General features: G+C 40.1%; 1 protein-coding gene across 2 annotated transcripts in view; it reads right to left on the bottom strand.

The window, feature by feature from the left end:
- Positions 1-22,334, bottom strand: part of NSF (N-ethylmaleimide sensitive factor, vesicle fusing ATPase) — a 148,796-nt gene that overhangs the window by 1,667 nt on the left and 124,795 nt on the right. Inside the window, exons 18-21 of one of the 2 annotated variants that reach the window (XM_020873383.2) lie at positions 4,819-4,953; positions 3,671-3,784; positions 445-500; positions 183-282 (exon numbers count right to left, since the gene is read on the bottom strand). In XM_020873383.2, coding sequence (XP_020729042.1) covers positions 183-282; positions 445-500; positions 3,671-3,784; positions 4,819-4,953 — 405 coding nt within the window. The remainder of the gene's footprint in view (positions 1-182; positions 283-444; positions 501-3,670; positions 3,785-4,818; positions 4,954-22,334) is intronic. The other variant, XM_020873384.2, reaches the window with a different exon arrangement.

Below are 22,334 nucleotides of genomic sequence, written 5' to 3'. Positions count from 1 at the left end.
CCAAAACACACACGAAAAACAGATGAAGGGTCTGCAGAAAGCCCTTCATCACAAAACCACACTAAAAGCTTCTTAGTGGTTTCTCTACATTTTTCACTATGCATTTGCCATTAGAAGAGCATTTCACAAAAGAAAATGTTTACACTCCATGCATTTAAAAGCAGGTTCCAATAAATATGTACCATCGTGCTTTTTCCTGCCTTGTGACAAGGAAGTTTTGCGAAGCAGGACAGGGAGAGCAAACCAACAGTACAACCCACTTCCTTGCTGGGTCTCCTAGACCTACAACACAGTGGAGAATTCTAATAAATGGAAACAAAGTTGTCCAAGAGAGGTTGAGAATTCAAATTCACAGGCACTGTATAGCACTCTTAGAACAGGCACACAGGGGTTTACAAGACCAGGGAGTCTGGCTGGCGGTCTCAAGTTGTCATATGTACTTACGCTCCTTCTTCTCTTAAGAGGGCCAAGAATTTTCTCACACGGTATTCAGGATCCATCTAAATACATCAGAAGGAATAAAGAAGATGGGTTAGTGGTGCCCTCTAACAACGATGCACTTACTTCATGCCAAGAAAATGATTGGTTTAATACTTTCTCAGGGCTTTGGTGAGCCACGGAAATGTGTTACCTGCTCCTTAACCAGGAGTCTGCTACAGAGCAAAGTGGACTATGTCACTCAAGGGAAGTGAGGAAGGATTTTGGAGCACAGAGAATCGATATGCATGAGGTCATCCATAGGCACCTTAGCCCAGCGCCCCCTTAGCTGGTGCTGGGTGAGGAGGTGGCCCTGAGAAGCACGTGTGAGAGCAGGGCTGGCCATTCATGGGGGTGCGAATGGCATCCAATTCATAGGGCTCATCCAAGGCATGAAAGTGGGACCAAAATGGAAGAAGCCAATTGATGCTGATTAAACAGTGAAAAAATAGCCTATTAACTCTGTATGAGTGATTCTTTAGCTTTTCTTAGTCTTGGTGTGCCTGGCATAGTTTTTTCTTCATAATTAACAATAACGGTTGCGTTGAAACTAAAAAAGAAAATCAGTGGGGCTGATTCCTCTGACATGCTCTCTGGATAATCCAGGTCTCCTGGGACTGAGAACAGCATTGTGAGTCTAAGAAAAGATGGGGGGCTCAGTTCTCGCTCAGGTTGTAGGGTCTGGGTTGCTATTATTAATTATCCCTATTCATTTTCATTTCATATTTCTTTAAAAAATTTTTCACTATATATCTTTTCTCTTTCTTTTTGATTTTATTTATTTATTTGTTTAGGCTGCACCAGGTCTTAGGTGAGGTATGTGGGATTTAGTTCCCTGACCAGGGATCGAATCTGGACCCCCTGCTTTGGGAGTATGGAGTCCTATCCACTGGACCACTAAGGAAGTTCCTCATATTCATATTTCTATGAATTTGCTTAATTTTTTTTTATTCTCACTGGTCTACCAGAGATGTGAAGTTGTCAAAAAAAAAATGATCATTAAAAACAGCTTTAATTCCTGAAGATGAATTTTTATTGTAAGAAACACACCTAACTTTGAAAAAATGTTCCAGGGCAAGAGTCTGTTCCCCAAGAGGGAACTCCCTGCCCTCCAGGAATAGCTTTCAAATGCTCGGCGCAGCTGTGGGTAAATGTGCAATTGGATTCCCCCCTCTAACCACTTTTTTTTTTTTTAAAGATTTCTTCTCTTCTATCCCCCCAAAAATCCAAGTTTCGAATGTATCAAAGTTAAGAGGTCAGACTACAAAGGACTAAGAAAAAGTGTGAATAGTTAACAAGAGCAACATTTTTCCTCTTTGGGAATAGAATTACATATGAATCAATTGTCAAGTTCTTTTTCAAAAAAAAAGGAACTGGCTGGAGCTCTGCTGTAGTCAGTACTTGCAGGTCTTTGCCCATTAAACATATTTAATATGTGTGAGCAACGACTTACTGACTTGCCTGTAGCTATGGAATTAAAAGTCAAGGGAAAGGGAGGAAAAAAGTAATCTAGATAAATGACTTTATTCCCTCAGGTGACATCCAGTCAGAGCAGATCCTCAGCACTGTGCAAGTTTTAACAGAATTGTGTATGGTGAACAGAGAGGTAACATGACTTATATTCGGCTAAACTACATGCCTCTTCACTGAGACTCGGTCTCTCTAAGGCAGATCTAAAGAGAATTCACTCAGCTGCACGAAATCCATTTGACGTGAAGGGGTTCAAACTCAGAGGCCTATGAAGTGTCAGTCGCTTAAGATTAGGTCTGAGTGCCCCACTCTCACTTTCCACCCCACAAACAGAGGAGGCATTAACTTGATCACTGACCTGCGGGCATCAAAGGAAGAGAGGAAGGGGTAGGGATTGGGGAGAAAAACCCACATAGTTTCTTCTATGCAATTATTGAAAAAAAGTTGTGCTGAAACTTAAAGAAATGAAGCACAGAGCTGACTGTATGACAGCTTTATTTCTTCCAAGGAAAGAGCCAATACAAATGTATGTGCACCTTTACCAAGAATAATCCTCAGCAAAGTGATTAGTCTGGAACTTTACTACTCATAAGGAAAAACAGAAATAAACTGGCTTAAAAATAGTCCAGCTGAAGGTTTCTGAAAGCCACAATTTTAAAATAAATTGAACAGCAAAGATTAAAAAAGCGTTCACTTTGTGATTGCAATCTGTTATTGGTCGAAGAGCCTATTTCAGCAGTAAATTAAATAAATTTCACCCCTGCCACCCACAGCCCATATTGTTGGAACAACAGGACTGAGCATTAATGCATGATGCTCAGAATGCAGCCATTCTGTCCACTGAGGACCCAGGAGAGATTCATTCAACAGAAATTGACTGAGGGCCTGACTATGCGTCTAGCTCTGTTCCAGGAGCTGTGGACTTAGTAGTGAGTGAGAGGCAAGATCCCTGAACTCAAACAACTTGGAAGCGACACATTTAGTATCTAACTAGTATGTCAGATACGGACAAGAAGACACAGGATGGGCACAGGTGGGGGGTGGGGGGTGGAGTTACAAAAAGAAGAAAGGTAAGGTGCCAGTAGCCGTGAGAAGGTCTCAAAGAAGTTTCATCTGTTTTTGCCCAGGCAATAGCCTGGGGCTTAGTTTTCTATGTGATCCTGGATGCTTCAACCCTATAGTAGTTTGCATGAAAATTCTAGGAGTCCTGCCAGGAGAGAATATATACAGCCTCTGTCTAATCTCTACAGTCAATCACCGTGTCCCTTGAAACAGTCTCCCAGGCCCGCTCTGGTGTCTGTGCATTGCTTCCTGACTTCTGATGGACAGTGCCAGGTCCTTCCACCTCCACCCTGTTAGACCACTAGCTGCGACCTTGGTTAACTCAGTGACAACTGGTGGGACTCTCAGGATCCTCACTTCTAAAATGAGGGGGCGGCAGAAATTGTTCTTTCAAGTCCTTTCTAACTGTAAAACCTAGTGACTCCATAAATTAAAATTTAATTTTATCATCATTTCTCCTATTTTTGAATTTTAAGTAGGAAAGAAAGTACCAATAAGTTGTTGTTGGATCTCAGAAACAGGTTACTAACACCAACTTGACTCTGGAAATAATATAGGAGACTTTCAACTTAAAACCTTAGTGAGAGAGAACGATAACACCTGTTGGGATAATATTGTGAACCTTCTGTGTCTGAACTACATGGAGAAGGAAGCATCTTACCTGTAGGGACATCTCAATCAACATTAGTAACTTCTTGATTCCTATCCAGACCTTCTTCCCTTTGACTTGCTGTGTAATTGTGGTGCGTTCTTCATCCTTGAAGTTGCCCAATAGCTACGAAAACAATAAAAGTAAGGAAAGCATTATATAAGGACATCAACAACATTAATTTCCACATTTACCCTTAAAAGAATAGTGATAAGAACTTCCTGACTGGTTCAAGCTGACAGAATTCTCTCATATTTTAAAATCCAACCTGACTTTTCTGAATCCATTAAGTGCAATTATGAAAATGAAAACTGGAATCTTAAACCCTATTTTCTTATGGACCTTCAGTATAATTTAGAGATATGTTTGCTGGGGGAAAAATAGCTCCAATCCATAATAAATATCAGTTAAAATTTTTAACATTCCATGCTAAGAATAATCTGTATATGTCAAAGCAGACTAAATTTAATTCTCTCACTCAACCTCGGCACAAAAACTGCTCAAACAGGTAAGCTGGAAACATTTATCATACAGCTTCTATTTTGTTGGGAATATGCCCAATTGTACAGGTCTTGAGGATTTTAAGAAGCCTTCCTGACTCTATCGCTGCTGACAAATAACTAAATAATCTTTCTTAACACTTCATCAAGTCATTTGTGAACACTAATATTAATCAAAAATTTAATAAAGGATATACATTTTTTTAAAAATTAAAGACTATGTCATCCTCAAAAAAGAAAATATTTCCATATTATGAACTTGTTAATAAAAAGGTTCCTTTAAGGCTTTAATTATTGCTCAAATTGATTAACTGCAAGTAAATGGATTGAATGCTACTATGAAGAACTGAATTTTCTATATATTGATTATTCTACTTCCCTCCCCCTACCCAAAGCTTCTGGTCCATGTAATCTATGCATTAGTCATGCTGGGCACAGAGTAATTCATTCCTGGCAGTCTGCATGCCGCTTCCACTGAGGAATGAAGAATTACTTCACTCTGACTTGTATTTCTCTTTTTCCTCTAATTCCTGAAAGTGACTGGAGGTGTATCCTGGGTTCCATGTTCCGTGTTAACAGACACTGAACAGCGGGTGCGGTGCCTGGGGCAGCCGCAGCTCCTTCCGTCGGGCAGTGAGCACTCCACTCCCTCATGCTCACCTCCAGAGCCTCCAGCAGCTGCTCCCCTGTGGCGATGTTGGGCACGTGGATGGTGGTGCTGAAGGCGTTAAGCATTTCCATCTCCTGAAGCACATCTTTGCGGCTCGTGGTCCCGATGATAAGAAGCTTGCGACCCTGATCAGAGGGAGAAAAGGTGTTAAAATACAAAGGGAAGAACTTGTTAGGAAACTAGACTAAGCCTGAACAACACTCATTTATTTAATTGCAGAAATGCAAATGCTTAGACAAAATAGAAGGAAAAAATTCAGAACTATCCTCTTGAAAATCTTCTTTTTGGCCACATCACACAGCGTGTGGGATCTTAAGTTTCCTGTCCTGCAATGGAAGTGGGGAATCTTAATCGCTGGACTGCTAGGGAAGTCTCTTGAAAAATCATTTTAAAAATGTTATCAACAACATGATTCGGAAAAAAGCAACACTTTCTTCAGCACGTGGTTCAGAAAGAAGCAACTGCTCTTTCTCCTCATCCACATCAGTAACATCCCGGGTCAGTAAATCAGGAAAATACACAAACCAAACAGAAAGATACTTTACTGTATGTCTGCAATTCATCTCCACAGCCAATATACACATATTTCAATATATGTATGGTTGAGGGGGGGAAAAAATGAATGAAAGTCCTTGCCACCCACTTAGCAAGACTTTATTAATGCTTTTTAGGAGAGGTCTTCGGGTAATAATAATTGTTTACATTTATGCAGCAGTGAAAGGCATGGTGCTATATTTTTCACATAACTGTCTCATTTAATGTTTTTAACTTCATTTTAATTTTTAGCCCCCTAATGTAACAAGGAATGTTTAAAAACTGTATCAGGCTTAGGCCACCATTCCTGATTCCCACAGTCCAGAAGCAACCATTTTCTACTCTCTGGGTTTTTCTTCTTGTATTTACTTTCTTATCTTTAAATAAAAATAGCACTCTCTTATTTTTAGATCTTTCTTTTCGGCTTTAAATATTATTTCCTGAATTCCTATTACGGAAGATGGAGATTTAATACTAATTTTGCACTAACCCCGCACCTCCAATATGTCCCTTTTCTCATCCTTCCAATATAATTATTTCACAATCTCTCGTTAAATCTATACTCAGTATTTATTATGATTATATAAATATGATTTATGGTTAAGCCATGTAGTATCTTTTCTTGGGCAACATTTTGCTCTTGTTAAGAGTTAATAATTAAAAAAAAAAGAGTTAATAATTGCCATTTTCCCCCTTTGCTTAGTTCATCAGGTACTTATCACAAGTTCATCCCCAAACAAATATAGCCACAAATATCATGCCAATATGTCCAGACATGTTAGGGAATTTTAAAGTTTTGGGTGTATTTTTAAAAATTTTATTTCTTTATTTTATTTATTTTGGCTGTGCTGGGCCCTCACTGCTCCATGAGGGCTTTTGCTCCAGCTGCAGGGAGCAAGGGCTGCTCTCTCGCCATGGTGCATGGGTTCCAAGCTTCTCTTGTCTCAGAGCACGGGTTCCAGGCACAAGCTCGACAGCCACGGTGCACAGGCTCAGCTGCCCTGTTGCATGTAGGATGTTCCCAGATCAGGGATTGAACCCGTGTCTACTGCATTGGCAGGCAGATTCTTTACCACTGAGCCATCAGAGAAACCCCTTGGGTGTTTTTTCTTGAAGGCATTCCCCTCGTGGAGTCCTCTGTTCTCAGAGCTCAATCTGAACCGACTGTTCTCTATGCTGGCTGCACAAGTTATAGCTATAGAACCTTCTTCTCTCCGAGATTCCATGTCTCCTAGTCCTCCTTTTTTTCCCCCCGTTTATTCCCTCTCTTCCATGGTACACAGACTTCAAAAGCTTCCTGAGGAAAAGTGTATAAGAGGTAAAAACTTTAAGACCTGGAAATGCCTTTATTCCATCATTAATATTGTACACTTCATACTTGATAGTATGGCTAGGTATAGACAATAAGGCTAGAAGTAATTTTCCCCTCAGTATTATCAAGTCATTGTTCTATTGTCTTTTAATTTTCAGTGCTGCTGACTAGAAGACTGATGCCATTTTGATTTTCTGACTTATTGCTTCTAACTTTTAAAAAACCTTTTCTTTATCTCTATATCCTATAAGTTATAAACCTTCAGGTAAGTCACTCTTTATTTCCTGACTGTTTCTTTTTTTATAACAATCACATGCTGTTATATTTCACGGATACTACCCTATTTTAGATCTCTGTGAATACTGCAAATTTTAAAAATGTTTTCTTATTTCCTCTGCTCTGTCTTTGTTTCCTCTGAGTTCCTTTTTTCCCTCCTTATTCGTTCATTGGTGGTTTTCTTCAAGGGCCTGGAGATTGTTGGATGACTATTCATATTTAAGAATTAAACTAATAACTGGAAGCTCTGAGTCTGAGGGTTTCACGATAGGATGGTAAGACTTGGCTGATTACTGGGGGTCCCTCAAAGGTCAGGATGTGTACATTTTCCCCAGAGAATCTTTCAGTCTCCTTCCTGAGGGCTACACAGCCTACTTTCCAACATATTTTGCGGGAATCGATGAGGGGAGGGGTTGGGTATCTCACCACTCAGGATGAAGATGCCCACTCACTCCTGTCTGCAGCACAGTGCCCTTTAGATCCCTCTCATTCAATGTCCATTGTGCTCCCAAGAATTAAGTAGCAGTATTATCTCTACTTTACTGTGGAAGCTATTAAGTCTTATAGATTTGACTAATCTGTTCAAGGTCCAATAACTAACAAATGATAGAACCAAGAATGGAAACCAAATCCAGAATCCAAAATTGTATACTGCCTTTTTTTCATGAAGAAAAACACATTTTAAAAATGTTTACTTGGAAAATGGAAGAAGAATGGACTTTAAACTATGTCACTAGATTTATGATACACACTCATTACACAGATAAAACTTTAATTCAATCATTCAACCTATTCTCAGACCTCAGAAACTCAGGGCGTTAAAATAAATGAGGGAATAAAAAAATTATTATGTGAAAATTAAAGATTTTAAGAAACTGAAGCTGCTGCTGCTGCTAAGTCACTTCAGTCGTGTCCGACTCTGTGCGACCCTATAAATGGCAGCCCACCAGGCTCCTCTATCCCTGAGATTCTCCAGGCATAATACTGGAGTGGATTGCCATTTCCTTCTCCAGTGCATGAAAGTGAAAAGTGACAGTGAAGTCGGTCAGTCGTGTCTGACTCTTAGCGACCCCATGGACTGTAGCTTACCAGGCTCCTCCATCCATGGGATTGTCCAGGCAAGAGTACTGGAGTGGGTTGCCATTTCCTTCTCCAAAGAAACTGAAGATCAGATACCAAAACAATTACACTTTGGGTTTTGTCAATATTAAACCACTATTGCTAATAAGGCATGCTAGCTTTTCTCAGTCTTAACTGATTGTTTTTGTCCATCTATTGTGACAAGAATAGATATCATAAGAACATAAACAACGGCCTATCAAAGAAACAAAGCTGAGGCTTTCTGGTATAAGCAGTAACTGGCATATCAAGTGCCTGTGCAAAGACTATGAGGGAGAAATATACCTATGAAGTATAGAGATTAAAGGGTAATCATTGTTATTATTCCAGAAATCAATTTGCTAAAAATCAAACACATTGTCAACAGACCCTTACCAAGCTTCTGGATGAATATGGAATAGACCTTACATATACAGAGAGGCAGATACAAAAGAGATCGTTAGAATACAACATGGAGAGGCAGAGGTAAAGGTACAGGATGTCATGTGAGAGAGAAGAAACGTGCGGCAGAGAAACATCTCCTTTTCCCCTGGAGGAGACAACATCTGAACTGTCTTAACAAGTGAGTGGGTTGACTTGGAGATGAAGGGGAAGGACATTCCAAGTCTGAAGGAGCAGAAACAGATAAATCCAAAGGCAAAATAACAAAAACTGAGATGTCGGGGGTAATTAAGAACACAGAAAGACACCGAAGGGGCTTCCTGGTGGCTCAGATGGTAAAGCATCTGCCTGCAATGCAGGCGACACAGGCTTGATCCCTGGTTTGGGAAGATCCTCTAGAGAAGGGAATGGCAACCCACTCCAGTATTCTTGCCTGGAGAATCCCATTAACAGAGGAGCCTGGTGGGCTACAGTCTATGGGGTCGCAAAGAGTCAGACACGACTGAGTGACTAACACTAACTAAAGACATATAAATTTCTACTATGTAACAGTAAAGTGGTGCTTTTTACATTCAAGCTATTTTTCAACGTTAAATTCTGAAAATTTGGGAACATATCTCAAAACCACATAGGCTGGTACATCTTCATTATAATTAAAGATAACTGCTGGGACTTCCCTGGTGGTCCAGTGGCTAACACTCCATACTCCCAATGCAGAGGGCTCAGGTTTGATCCCTGGTCAGGGAACTAGATCCCACATGCTGCAACTAAGACCTGGCACAGCCAAATAAATATTTTTAAAAAGAACAAAATTTTAAAAAAAAAGTAGTTACTTTGCTTTTTTTTCTTTAGGTTTTCAATGTTCCTAAGTCGCTAATTCAGGCTCCCTCATTTTGCTCCTCTCATACAGAAGACAACACTGGCCCTCGAAGAATGGCTTGCTAACCATTCTAAAAGCTGAATGGCCATTTTCCTAGTGAAACTCTGTCTTATATTACCAGTGACTATGTGCTTCAGAGTGTTGAAAGACTGGGAAATGTGGAGCAACTTATAATGGAGACGCTAATTTATGTTTTGCTTTTCTTCTTGTTTAACAAGACTGCAAACACTGCAGAGAGGTCATGACCCAGGCAAGTTCGGGCCTTGACTTGTAAGCATCATCTTCAAGAAAACACCGAAAAACATTACCAAATAATTAAATTGTGCTGGATCATTTTGTATATTAATTAGTGGTAGTACTCACGAGGCAGCTTTATCATGAAAAACCAGCTCTGAATATATTTAATATCCTAAATCACACTGGAGAACATTCTGGAGAAAAAGTTGCCAGCAGCATGAGGTGGGAAGGCCAACTTTAAAAACAGAAGTAGAACTCAACCCAGAAAGAGAAATCCAACTTGTTAATGTGTGGCTACCAGTCTGAATCTATAGTGCCAAAACATGCCCCTTGATGGGAAGAAAAGAGGCAGAGAGATAACTTAACTTGGGAAAAAACTGTTCCCAGAATACTCTTGCCTGAGATTTTCCAGTTCTGATGCAATAAAGAAAAGGCCTAAATAAAATGACTATCTGCCAATCGGATTATGATAAACATTGTTCCAAGGTTAAATAAGTATTAGTTAACTAATTCTTACTACTATAAGAAGCAACTCAGGTGAAAACATTACCATGAAAAAGGCAGGGCTCAGTCAGGTGTTGATCCTTCAAAAAAACACTTCTTTACATGATGAAGAATGAGCCAAGTACTAAGCAGTATCTAAGCCTTTTGCCACACAAAGGACTAACCAGATAATCCACACCCTTTCATAGGTCCTGCCCATTGATTGGCCCCAATAAACTGATTTGTAACAAAAGTTCATGTGGAAGAAAGCTCTTTTTTTCCCTCTCCCTTAAATAAAAATGCCACCAATGTAATACTGCAGTGAAATGGAAGGGCTGATTTTAACCTGCTAACAAAAGTAAAGTCAGTTATGGAGTAAAGAAAGGCCAATTCTTTCCGTATCATTCAGCGCTGAGCAAGGGCAATACACCCTGGGTGAGAAGAATGAACTGGGAACAATTGGAAACCCTGAAATGGATTAAGAAGTGAGTGTGTCGGGAGCCTTAAACTTTATTTTCTCGTTGTTAGAATTTGAAGCTTTTGTAAATAAAAGTGAAGGTTCTCTGAATTTGGAATTTATAAGCCCAGGAAGTAAAAGATAAAATAGATTAGCTGATCAGATCATGAACACGAATTGACTCTGTTCAAGTATGTATAGAATTATGAGATTAGGTTTGTGCCTCCAAAGTGAGTACGATCCAGCTGGGGAGAGTGAGTAAATATTCAGAGACCAAGGAACACACCATCACACACGGATGAGTAAAGGCACAGGGTCTTCTGGGAAGATTCCTGTAGCATCACAGAGACGCTGGTGAAGAGGAGGCCCTGGAGGAGAAGGAATGAGTCTCCTAATTCCCCCGTGGGTGGTGGAAGCAGCTGAGCTAGAGCACTAAGGGCTCAAAACAGAGGCTTCTTAGAGCAGAGGGGAGTAGGTAGCCAAAAAAAAGGGGAATACTCCAAATACTAAACTAAGGAAGGAAGTTTAGTATAAAAAGCAACAAGAAACTAAAGAAGGTGCTGGAGGAAGAAGAACTGTGATGAAGAGAAAGATGATCCTAGTAGTCTCATGCCGGGCGGTCCAGAGGCCTGAGGGGGCTGCTATAAGAAGGGCAACTCTGAAATAAGGTCTCAGAGCATGTGCGCCCAGGGAGCACCTGCATCTTTTCATCAGTGATGCACACACATGCCTCCCTTTTAAATGCAAGCCCAGGGTGGGCTGAAAGCAAGGGAGGAGAGGCAAGTTCCCTGACAGATAGGGGCTTGGTGCCACAAATACAGGCTCCGTCATTCACACCTGGGTGATGTGGGTTAGATTACTGAACTTCTCAGCATCTGTCTCCTCTTCAACCATAAAAATGGGATTAAAAATCCTATTTCTACCTGTCAGAGAAGAGCAGGAGGTGAGGATACTTGGGGGATGGGGACCTCTGCCATCACTGTCAGGGGAGGCAGGAAGGAAAGGAAGTGAGATGGTCTTGAGAGGAACCTGAAAAGCCATACTCTGCCTGGGATTGGGATGTCAGGAATCTGTGACCTCAGGTCAGGCGGATGAGCACTGGGCACCTGAGAATTCCTCTTTCTAACAAGACAGGCAGGGCACTGGCCTCAAAAGATGCTGAGAGAGCACACTCTTCCAGAGGGCCAAGATGCACTCTGTTCAGGGGAGATGAGTGCTCCAATCTTCAGCTTAGCTAGGGTGACAGCGAGGCCCAGACGAGGCCTACAGCTAAAGATCAAATACCCCTCAGAAGTAGCTGTGGCAGCGGGCAAGAGTGAGGCGCCTTGATGAGGCAGTGACTCCGAGGAGAAATCAGCTCAGGGCAGAGGCTTCGAAGCTTTCCTGATAAGAGGTGCTTCAGTTCATCCCATATACTAGTTTCCTTCTTGAAATGGGAGTAACAACTCATATTTTAATTTAGTTCAATGTAGATTAAAAGAAAAAAATTCTACTTACCATAGAGCTTGTACAACTTTACCACTACATTTATTTGCAAGCCTGAATCTTGTTTCTAGCCTGTCGACTCCTTGGGGGCAGGGCCATGCTTGATTCACCTCCGTCCTTGCGGTTCAGAGCACAGCACGCCTAGTGCACGAAAGACACTCCCATGTTCCCTCTGCTTAGAATGCTTTTCCCTGATACAGCCACGTGGTTCTCTGCCTCAGAGTCAGAGCTCTGTTTGAGTGTCACCTTTCCCATAAGGCCCACTTTTCCCATAAGGCCCTCTTTCATCTCCCTTTATCAGGCTCTATTTGCCTCCCCCAACAGTAGGGATCACCTTTTAACATACTATATACTTAACTCATTTATTCTACTTATTTCTGGTCTTCCCTTGTGAGGACAGGACTTGTGTCTGTCTGGTTTTATTGATGGGTCCAGGGCTAGCATAGCGCCTTGAACGTGGTGACCCATTAAATACACTTGTGTTGAATGAATGAATGGTGATCTCAGTGTAGGTGTCAAGGGCCACAGATCACTCCTCCACTTCTCTGTTACATTTTCTCTTCTGGTCCTGGAATAACACACACTATACTGGAATGTTCAACAGGAAAATAAGTACCTACAGTTACAGTGTCTGTATCTCTGATTCCCAAGTGTTGAATACTGTATCAACAAGTTCTAAAGAAAACAATCTAGAATGAATGGCATGTATGCTTCATTTACAATGTAAGCAGATGCAAAGGATGTCAGACCACTTTCTTTTAGCTAATCAATTGACAGTCAAAAGTTAAGCTGTAACTATTCATTAATACAGACTACTCTCACAGAGAAAAGACTCATTAGAAGCCATTACTTTAAGCTGGCAAGATAAGTATTGTCACGCATCTCCTACAGCTCTTGGTTTCCCCAAATCCAGGGGAAAATCTGACTACTATTAAAAACAACCAAGAGTCTGGACAGTGAAATGAGAGCAATGGGGCCTCTTTGCATATCCTGCATGTATTTGATTTCTCGATGCTCAAACGTCTGTAACTTTTTTTGGTAGTTAAATGTTTCAGTTGAATACCAAAGGAAGGATGTTTCAAATAAATCATGCTACAACAAGGCAGACAACTACACTTAAACTCTCCATTAGATTCTACCCTGAAGCAAATTCTTGGTCTGCTGGCTTCGTAGCCATCCTCCCGGTGCCGCCAGGAGGAAAGAGGTCAGCAGGGAGGGGAGTTCACGGAGCGCACTGACTATGGAACATGCAGCTTCACCCCAGACAATCTAAAACAATACTGAGGGCAAGAGCAGACCACTCTGAGATATTAAAGAGCATCTCAGTGCCAGTTTGTGCAAAAGACATGGAATCATGAGACTATCCTCAGAGCAGCTCTGAAAGCTTACCTAAGTTCCCTCCTTCCCTGTCTCCTCTCCTGGCTATTTTGTAGGTGAGAAACCGGGGTAAGCTTTAACATCCAGGGAGGGAGCTGCAACTAGAGTTCAGGCCTCATGGATATTCCCACTATGCTTTGGCATCCATTTTTATTTGTGTAATCTTGAAATTCTATCAGCAGTGGCTGATTTCTTAATGATGATTTAGATAGAAATCATCACCTAGAAATTATGAATGATGACCTCTGAGGAGAAAAGGTTAAATAAATTTAAGAAAATAAAGACATATGACCATGCCACAGTATTCTCAGTTTTGTAGGTGGTCTCATTAGAAACTTAACTAAAATGATCACTGATTCATCAGCGAATCCAGACTCCTTCGCCTGGCATCTGTAGTAGCCTTTCCCTCCCTTCCTCCCTCTGCTTTTACCTTAAGATGCCCTAAAATGTCCCCTGTGCTCTAATCAGGTCCCTTTTCCTCTTCTTTCTCATTTAATTTCTACCTCTGTGGTTTTTTTTCAGCTGTGCTGGGTCTTTATTGCTGCCTGGGCTTTTCTGTAGTTGCAGAGAGTGGAGGTTACTCTCTAGCTGTGGTGTGTGGACTTTTCATTGCTGCAGCTTCTCCTGTTGCAAAGCACGGGCTCCAGAGCACAGGCTCAGTAGCTGGGGCGCACAGGCTGAGTTGCTCCTCGGTATGCAGGACCTTTCGGAGTCGGAATTGAACCCATGTCTCCGTCATTGTCAGGTGGGATCCTTTACCACCGAGCCACCAGGGCAGCCCTGTGACTTTTGCTTGTTTCAGAATTCATTAGTAATTTATTATATTTTTTAAAGCTTTACCAATAATTAATACTAAAAGAATGTCAAGTCAAAGAAAAAGGTGGACATTAAGGGATAAACTGATTTAATAAATGTCGTAAGGCTTTATTATCTGTAGAGATGACATTTGCCAGTAGAACTTATACATCAGGAGAAAATTTAATTTTAAAGTCATTTGACTTAAAAGTCATTTGACTTTTTTAACTTCTTATTTTGTATTGGGGTATAGCCAGTTAACAAAAATGTTATGATAGTTTCAGGTGAATAGGGAAGAGACTCAGCCATACATATCAGTTCACTTGCTCAGTCGTGTCCGACTCTGTTACTGTTAGTCAAGCAGCAAATTAATTCCAAAGGACTGGAACTTTGATAGTTATATTGTTGAGTTAAAAGTGAATACAACTGTATACACATTAAGTTTTTCTTTTTCCTGATTATAAAGTAATAAATGCTTACTGTAGAAAATGTATAAAATACAAGAAATAATAAAGCAGAAAAACCCACCCATAATCTACCATCTAAGATAAGAACAGTTATCTTTAAGACAGAGAAACAGAACTTACTTTTATTTTTGCTTTTCATTTCACTCTTTAAAAAAATTATTTTGTGCATTTTAATATGAACATCAATTAAAGAATAATAAATGCATTAAAATATTGGGAGGCTGAGCGCAAACTTTTCTTTCAAAAAGTTTGGTGGCTGTAGATATAAAGACAATCGCAGAAAACAAATCTGGCATATTCCCTCCAGCCCTTTTTCCTTTACAGCTGAAATCACACCTAGAGAATAACTGAGGATTGAGTGGAAAGTGATCTGATAGTTAGGCAGGCAGTTTCTGACACTGGCCCAGTTTATAAAGATACTGGGGGGTCACTAGCAGACAGCCACCCAGCTTCTCATCTCCCTGCTCTGGATGGTGTTTCTCCCTGTCCTCCCTCCCCATGATTACTCCTTTCTCAGGGAACCGGCACCCTCTTCCACTTGCTCCAGGGCCGGCCCTGGCAGGGTCTGTGAGAGCATGATGGCTGGCAGGTAGAGGCCAAGGAAGGTGTCGTTCCTGTTGATGTGTCTACAGGGCTGGCTTCTGGCTATCTGGAGCCTACCTCCTTTGATATGGATTAGTTACTCTGTTGGTTTTATATATTTTTGTGTGTGAGGAAAGACAAGAGTCAGAGTTTTCTTTAAAGTGAATACTAAACTGAGTTGTGATTTGTAGTTTACAAAGAAAGTTGTGATTTGTAGTTTACAAAGAATTATAATCAACATTTACTTTATTTAATTCTTATGACTGTTCCCAATTTACAGTGAGAAAATTGAGGCTCAGAAATTAAGTGACTGGATTCAAACTCAAGCTTTCTAACTCCTGAGCTCTCATTTACACTGCCAATGCCAGTTCTATTAATACATGTAGTTAAGACCCACCAGCTTCAAGATGTCCATTCGACAAATAGTATTATTTATATAGCCTAAATAGGACTGGAAAGAGAGAGAAGAGAGGAAGGAAAGGAGAGAGGGCGGGAGGAAGGGAAAGAGGAAGGGTGGGTCCACACAGATTGTCTGGAGCTTTCCCTGTGAAAAGCACTCTTGCCATATTCCCCAGTGTGAGAGATAGGCAGGACTGTCAAGATGAAAAATGGTTACAGACCAAGTTGTGACTTAAAAAGATCAAGGCCTTGCTCCACCTATATTCTCGTAACTATCAGGAATATTGACAGACCTTTGTAAGGTCCTCCTTACCCAACAGTTGTTATGCCATAACAGTATAAACCCCCAGGAATCTCCAAAGGCCTGTATATTTGCTTTGGGGACAGGAAAGTAGGAGAGAAGCTGTGAAACGCTACTCTGTTCCACTTGGATTAGAAGGAAAAAAGGGAGTGGGGGGCAGTCCTTGGAGGCCTGTGTAATGGGCAGTGTCCTTAGGACCCCACAATCCACCAGAAGCCCTGACCCTCTCTCTACTCCTCATGCTGCTGAACTCTGAAATTCCTATTTCTACTTCATTCTCCCTTTTATAATAGGGATCTCCAATCCCCAGACCAAGGTATTTGTCTTAGGACTCCAGAAGCTTCTGAATTTCAGCGAATGGGAGATGGGGAAGTAGAGTGTTTCTATTTCTTTTGCCAGTATTGCTAGGGAAGGAATTTGAACCTGGGCATTCCAACTTGGAACGCAGAACTCACTTTCCATGGAAATGTGCTATATACAGCCGTTACACTCTATTTTTCCTAACTTACATGCTAAAAAGGTTCTGTGGACTATCTAAAGGCACCTCTCTTCTTGAAACAACTGGGAGATATATTTCCAGTTCTATACAATAGCCTTAATAAAATACTAATCCTCTAAGAACTTTAAAACAGTAAGAAAACAGGAAGAAACAGAATCTTAGATGTCAACCCTTGGCTCCAAGCAATGGGAACATTCAAATCACTCAAGAGAAACATTGACCATTTTTTAAGAATAAGATTCTTTACAAATGACATTCTTTGTGGACAACACTATACTCCGACTTCTCAGTAACTCTGTGCTTTTCACAATAAGGCATTAATACCTTATGTCTGTGCAGCCCACAGGTTTATACAGAACTTACACTATGTTCACTGGCCATCCATGGGGTGGGTAAGGAGGAATCATCACCATTTTACAGATGAAGAAATAGACACAAAGATGTTAAGGGGCTAGTTGAAGACTATAAGGCCAGATGTCTGTGCTAAGACTCAAACTCAGGTTTTCTGACTCCAAGTCCAATACAATGAGTAAGCTGTGCAGAGAGTACACTCATAACTAGATTCATGGCCTCATGGAACACTAGGATGGTAGAATCAACACTTCTCTGATAAATGCTGATGTCATGTCACAATAATATATCAACATTTAAGGCAATGAGAACTATGGTGTTGGATAAGACTCTTGAGAGTCCCTTGGACTGCAAGGAGATCCAACCAGTCCATCCTAAAGGAGATCAGTCCTGGGTGTTCATTGGAAGGACTGATGCTGAAGCTGAAACTCCAGTACTTTGGCCACCTCATGCAAAGAGTTGACTCACTGGAAAAGACCCTGATGCTGGGACGGATTGGGGGAAGGAGGAGAAGGGCACAACAGAGGATAAGATGGTTGGATGGCATCACCAACTCGATGGACATGGGTTTGAGTAAACTCCGGGAGTTGGTGATGGACAGGGAGGCCTGGCGTGCTGCGATTCATGGGGTCGCGAAGAGTCAGACACGGCTGAGTGACTGAACTGACTGACTGAACTGACTGAAGGCAATGAGAAGATATTTTGTCTCAACAACATTAGCATTCCTCTATGATTAAGATATAGAGATTGAATTCTGAGATACCTATAAATGGTGCGTGTGTATGTATATATCTAGCTTATAATTTTTGTATTTAATTAATATGTATTATAGATGTGCTCTACTGAAAAACAAAACAAAAACTCTATTTAGAAAACATGGTTTTACTGTGGCTGATTCATGTCAATGTATGGCAAAAATCACCACAATATTGTAAAGTAACTAGCCTCCAATTAAAATAAATAAACTAATTTAAAAAATAAAATATAAAATAAAAGAAAACATGGTTTTATTTAGCAGATATTTGTAGCAATGTTTTATAAAAGGACTCACCAAATTTCTTTCACTGATTTTGATGAACTTAAAACCGTTCTATACACACACACACGTGTGTGTGTATATATATATATTTTCAACTTACACAGAACTTTCTGAGATAATCTACTAAGCGAAGTATACTTTTAGAGAATTTATTTATAAACTGTAGTAGCCATCTAATATCACTGACTTAACAAATGGGAAAACTGGGCTACTAAACTGTCAATCATCACCCAGATTTTTTTCAATAAAGAAGTCTAATGCAAAAGTCACCACATCAGTGATTACAATTAATGTGTCTGGCAAAATGACTAAACCTCTTTCCTAAAGTGGTTATATATCTTATTGAGTCATATTATAGTCATTAGCCCGAGTTAATTTTGAACAGATAGACAGAGAGATATTCGTGTTTAGGCCTGCATGATTTGGAGTCTCTTCCATTATTTGCTTATTTCGCTAAAGCAACCCAAAGCCTGAGGAGTTGCTTAATATCACCAAGACTTCCTAATAATATATCTGAAGTAAGACTGCACTGAGATATCACATAAGGATTACAGGAAAAGCAATCTTGTCTAGAGATCTGTGACCTTAAATGAAACCCATGGAGAAACAAACATGTCTGCCTGAATTCCCATCAGGAATTTACTAACAGTCTTATTGGTTCACACATTACACCCTTCCCAGCTCTAAGCCCTACTTCTTTCTTCTCAGGTTAATATTCCTAAGTGCCAGAGCAGTGAGGAAGGAATTTTTCTCAACAACTTTATTTTTTAGCTAAAAGTCTTAACAACCGTGAGGTCTTTTGAGGTCTACTTCAGTAATATTGCTATTAATTTGGAGCGGTCTTCTTTTGTAAAAGTCCACAGTTTCCAAAGATTTTGCCAGCTGGAATGTTGTGAATAAATTATAAATGCTCTATGGTATCAATACTATTCAGCCCTTGGGAAGGGGGTTGGCACCTGGTGGGGCTGCACCTCTGGCCAGCTGTGACTGGCCTCATTCACTTACCCAACTATATCATTAGATGTTATTATTTTCTATATGCCGTGATATGAAAAAGGCTGGGAAGCACTGAAGTAAAAAGGCTGTGGTTCTCTGTAAGTTACAAGGTTACTCTGGTACAGATGGATGAGGTCTTCCAAACTGATTTGCAAAAACTGTCAGGTAAACATTAAGGCAGTCGGGTTAATGGGCTTAACTGCTCTCACACTTGTTGAGGAAACTAGGAAGTCATGTCATTTCACAGCTGAGGAGTTCCTTTTCAGGCACTTTGTCTCCCGGAAGGAAAAAAAAAAGAAGGTGCCAGAAGAGATCTAGGAGGAAAATAACAAAGCTGTTCGTGTTACAGTTTGCAAGAAGGTTTACCTGGCCTTACTGCCTTACTACTGCCTCTTTCTTGACGGGAAGAGACTAAGGCTTTCATCCTCCCGATCCTGAAAAGCACATTCCCCTCGACTTCCATAAATCTGCAAAACTTGAAAAGAGCCCCAGTGTCATCGAGCAAAAGAGCCGGCTTTAGGAATCTCACTGGAAGGAGGGGTGTCTTCGAGCCTCTCACTGCTAAGCCGGACATTTCCTAACACTGGATAAATTGTACATCCAGCTCAGGGAGGGTGAACTGCAGTGGTCTTTTACCCTCCAAGCCAATTGTTAGCTTTTCACAGGAATCAGCAGGGAAGCACATGTGAAACCTCTGTGGTGATGGTGAGCACCCCCATGCCTTGTGTGACTCTGCATGTAGATGAAGCAGGCTGGGAGCTTTCTTAGCTACTGCTGCTGAGTTCTCAGAGCAGCCCTTTTCTCCAGCGTGGCTCCCTGCTGGGACAGCCCTTTTCAATTTTTCTATCCCCCCTCGATCTCTTCTCCTGCAGAACACAGGGAAACTTGATTGAAATAAAGACCTCGGGAACATGTTTTATTTTCTCCTGTTCAATCCATTTTAGAAAAGCTTTTAATTGGTTTTAAAAAGATGCTAAACAAAATGTGATGATGTTTTTCAGTCTTCATGAACTACAGATACCACTTTTTATACTTTCAAAGGGCTAATAAATCAATCATGAAATTAACTCTCCAGCTAAATTGAAAGCAAATCCACTGAATACCAGGTTCATTAAAAATCTATGCATTTACTTAGAAAAATTTAAAATTCAAAGAAAATTATCCTAGTAACTGAAATCTGACTTGAATTTTTAGTCCTACACTGAAAATCCAAGACCAAAGCAATCACAAAGGAAAAAAGGAGGGCTTGTGAACCAGTTTTAATAAAGCCAATTTACAACGAAGGAGGGGAGGTGGGGGATGGGGAGAAGCAGCAAAGAGAATATCCTGATCCATGACAACATAGTGCCCCTGAAAGGATCCTTTTATTTCAGCATGTGCACACATGCACACACAGGTTTTCTATGTGAAAGCTGAATTACAACAAATGCAAAATGAAAGGTTCTGTGACTGTAATGATCATTGTACTGTATGCATGTACAGTTCCTCTTTTTAAAGAAAAATGCCTACAACTTTTCTGTTTCCTTGACAGTGATAAAATAATAGCTTTCTACTAAAAGTCTACGCATCCCTACAACATTGGGATTCATACACTTTAATATTTAACTGCAAACAGCTGAAAAGCCTACACGATAATGCTTTGGCAAAGTGAAGGCTTCTACTTCAGAATGACAAAGTCTTGACACTGGATCACCTTGAAAAATTCTCCCTTATTTTCTTCAGAGGATACAAACTAATTTAAAAAGTAAGATGGTACAGAGAAACCACATTTTTATTTTGTTAAATATATGCCAACTAGAAATATCTTAAGCATTCATTTCTTCTGCCACTGATTCTCTTACACAGCAGGTCATCTAGCAGTCCAGCTCAGAGACACCCAATTCTGATTAAGGACAGGCTGGTATTTTATCAGAATCCCCGCCACTTCCGATCACTAAGGCAACCAGATCTGCCTTTTACTTCTTAATGTTCCTATATTCTTCCTTTCCAATCCTTAAGAGAAATTCGTTCCACATCCCTTTCTAATGATCCAACTCCTGTTCCAAAGATCTCTCCCAAGCTGGGTCATGTACGCTTACTCCTTACATTCAGCTCTTCATAGAATCCTCCTTTCTCCATTTAAGCTTCTGAAACTATCTATTATAACCATTTTATTAAGGCGTAACTCCTATTAACACAAAGTTCACTGACTTAAAGTGTACAGTTCAATGGTTGTTAGTAGATTGTGCAGACATATGCAACTACCACTGGACTCAGTTTTAGAACATATTCATCATGCCCCAAAGAAACCCAGTATCCACCAGCAGTCACCTCTCATTCTCCTTACCCACTCCTCCAGTCTCAGGCAACCACTGATCTGGTTTCTGTCTCTATAGACTTGCCAATTCTAGGTATTTCACATAAATGGAATCACACAATATGTAGTCTTTTGTGACTGGCTTCTTCTGCTTAGCATGTTTTCAAGGTTCATTCATGTTATAGCAAGTACTCAGCATTTTTTTAAAATGCCGAATAATACTCCATTATATGTATATACATTTATTTTATTTGATGAACATTTGGGTTGTTTCCACTTTTTGGCTATTATGAATAATGCGTCTATGAACATTCATGTACAACTTCTTGTGTGGATATATATTTTCATTTCTGCATGTTATATACCTAGAAATAGAATTGCTAGGGCACGTGGAAACCCTATCTTTAAGCTTTTGAGTGCTAGACTGTTTTCCAAAGTTTGGACAGTTTACCTATTCCCACCAGCAGTGTATAAGGATCCAATTTCTCCATCTGCATGCCAACACTTGTTATTGACTTTTTTTCCTTGGCCATGCCACATGGCTTGTGGGATTTTTTTTTTTTTTTTTTTTTAGTTCCCTGACCAAGGGTTGAATGGTACAGTGAGAGACCAGAGTCCTAACCACTGTACATCCAGGGAATTCCCCTGACTTTTTAATTATGGTAATAAGATAATGTTCCTTTCCTCAAAGGTCTTACAATTATTTTTATAAAACAGAAACAGTTATTCCTAGGTCTTTATTCAAGATTTTGGAAGTCATTTGTTAATATGTTCTATTTATTTCTAAAAACACTCACTTCTCTATTTTCAGCTTTAATATAACCTAAAACTTCAACTATTGGGAGTAACAGTTTACAGGAAAAATGATGTAAAAAATCCTTCACAGTGCAAATATACAGTAAGTTTTCAAGATTGTTGTAGGTTATATTTCTTTTCACTAATCTAAGAAAAAAAATAAACCCTAGAAAATCAAGACAAGTCCTCTACCTTTAGGTCTAACACATACACACATACAGTTTTAACTGTTAACTTAAATATCAGATTCACCAGCTTAACATTAAATATTTTCCATACAACTTGATTTATGTCTCTAACTTCAAATATGGAATTTCCATACAGTTTTTTAAGTTAGTACATCACCCCTTTGTATCTGCCTTTGGTTGGCATTTCTTCAAGGTTACAACATGCAGAATCAACCAAGAGAATTCATGTCTTGTGTCATAGCCAAACATGCTCTGGC

This window comes from Odocoileus virginianus, chromosome 17 (genome assembly GCF_023699985.2).
Source record: "Odocoileus virginianus isolate 20LAN1187 ecotype Illinois chromosome 17, Ovbor_1.2, whole genome shotgun sequence".
Classification (NCBI taxonomy): Eukaryota; Metazoa; Chordata; class Mammalia; order Artiodactyla; family Cervidae; genus Odocoileus; species Odocoileus virginianus.
Note: the sequence above shows the minus strand (reverse complement) of the source record. Positions and strands in the feature narration are given on the sequence as shown.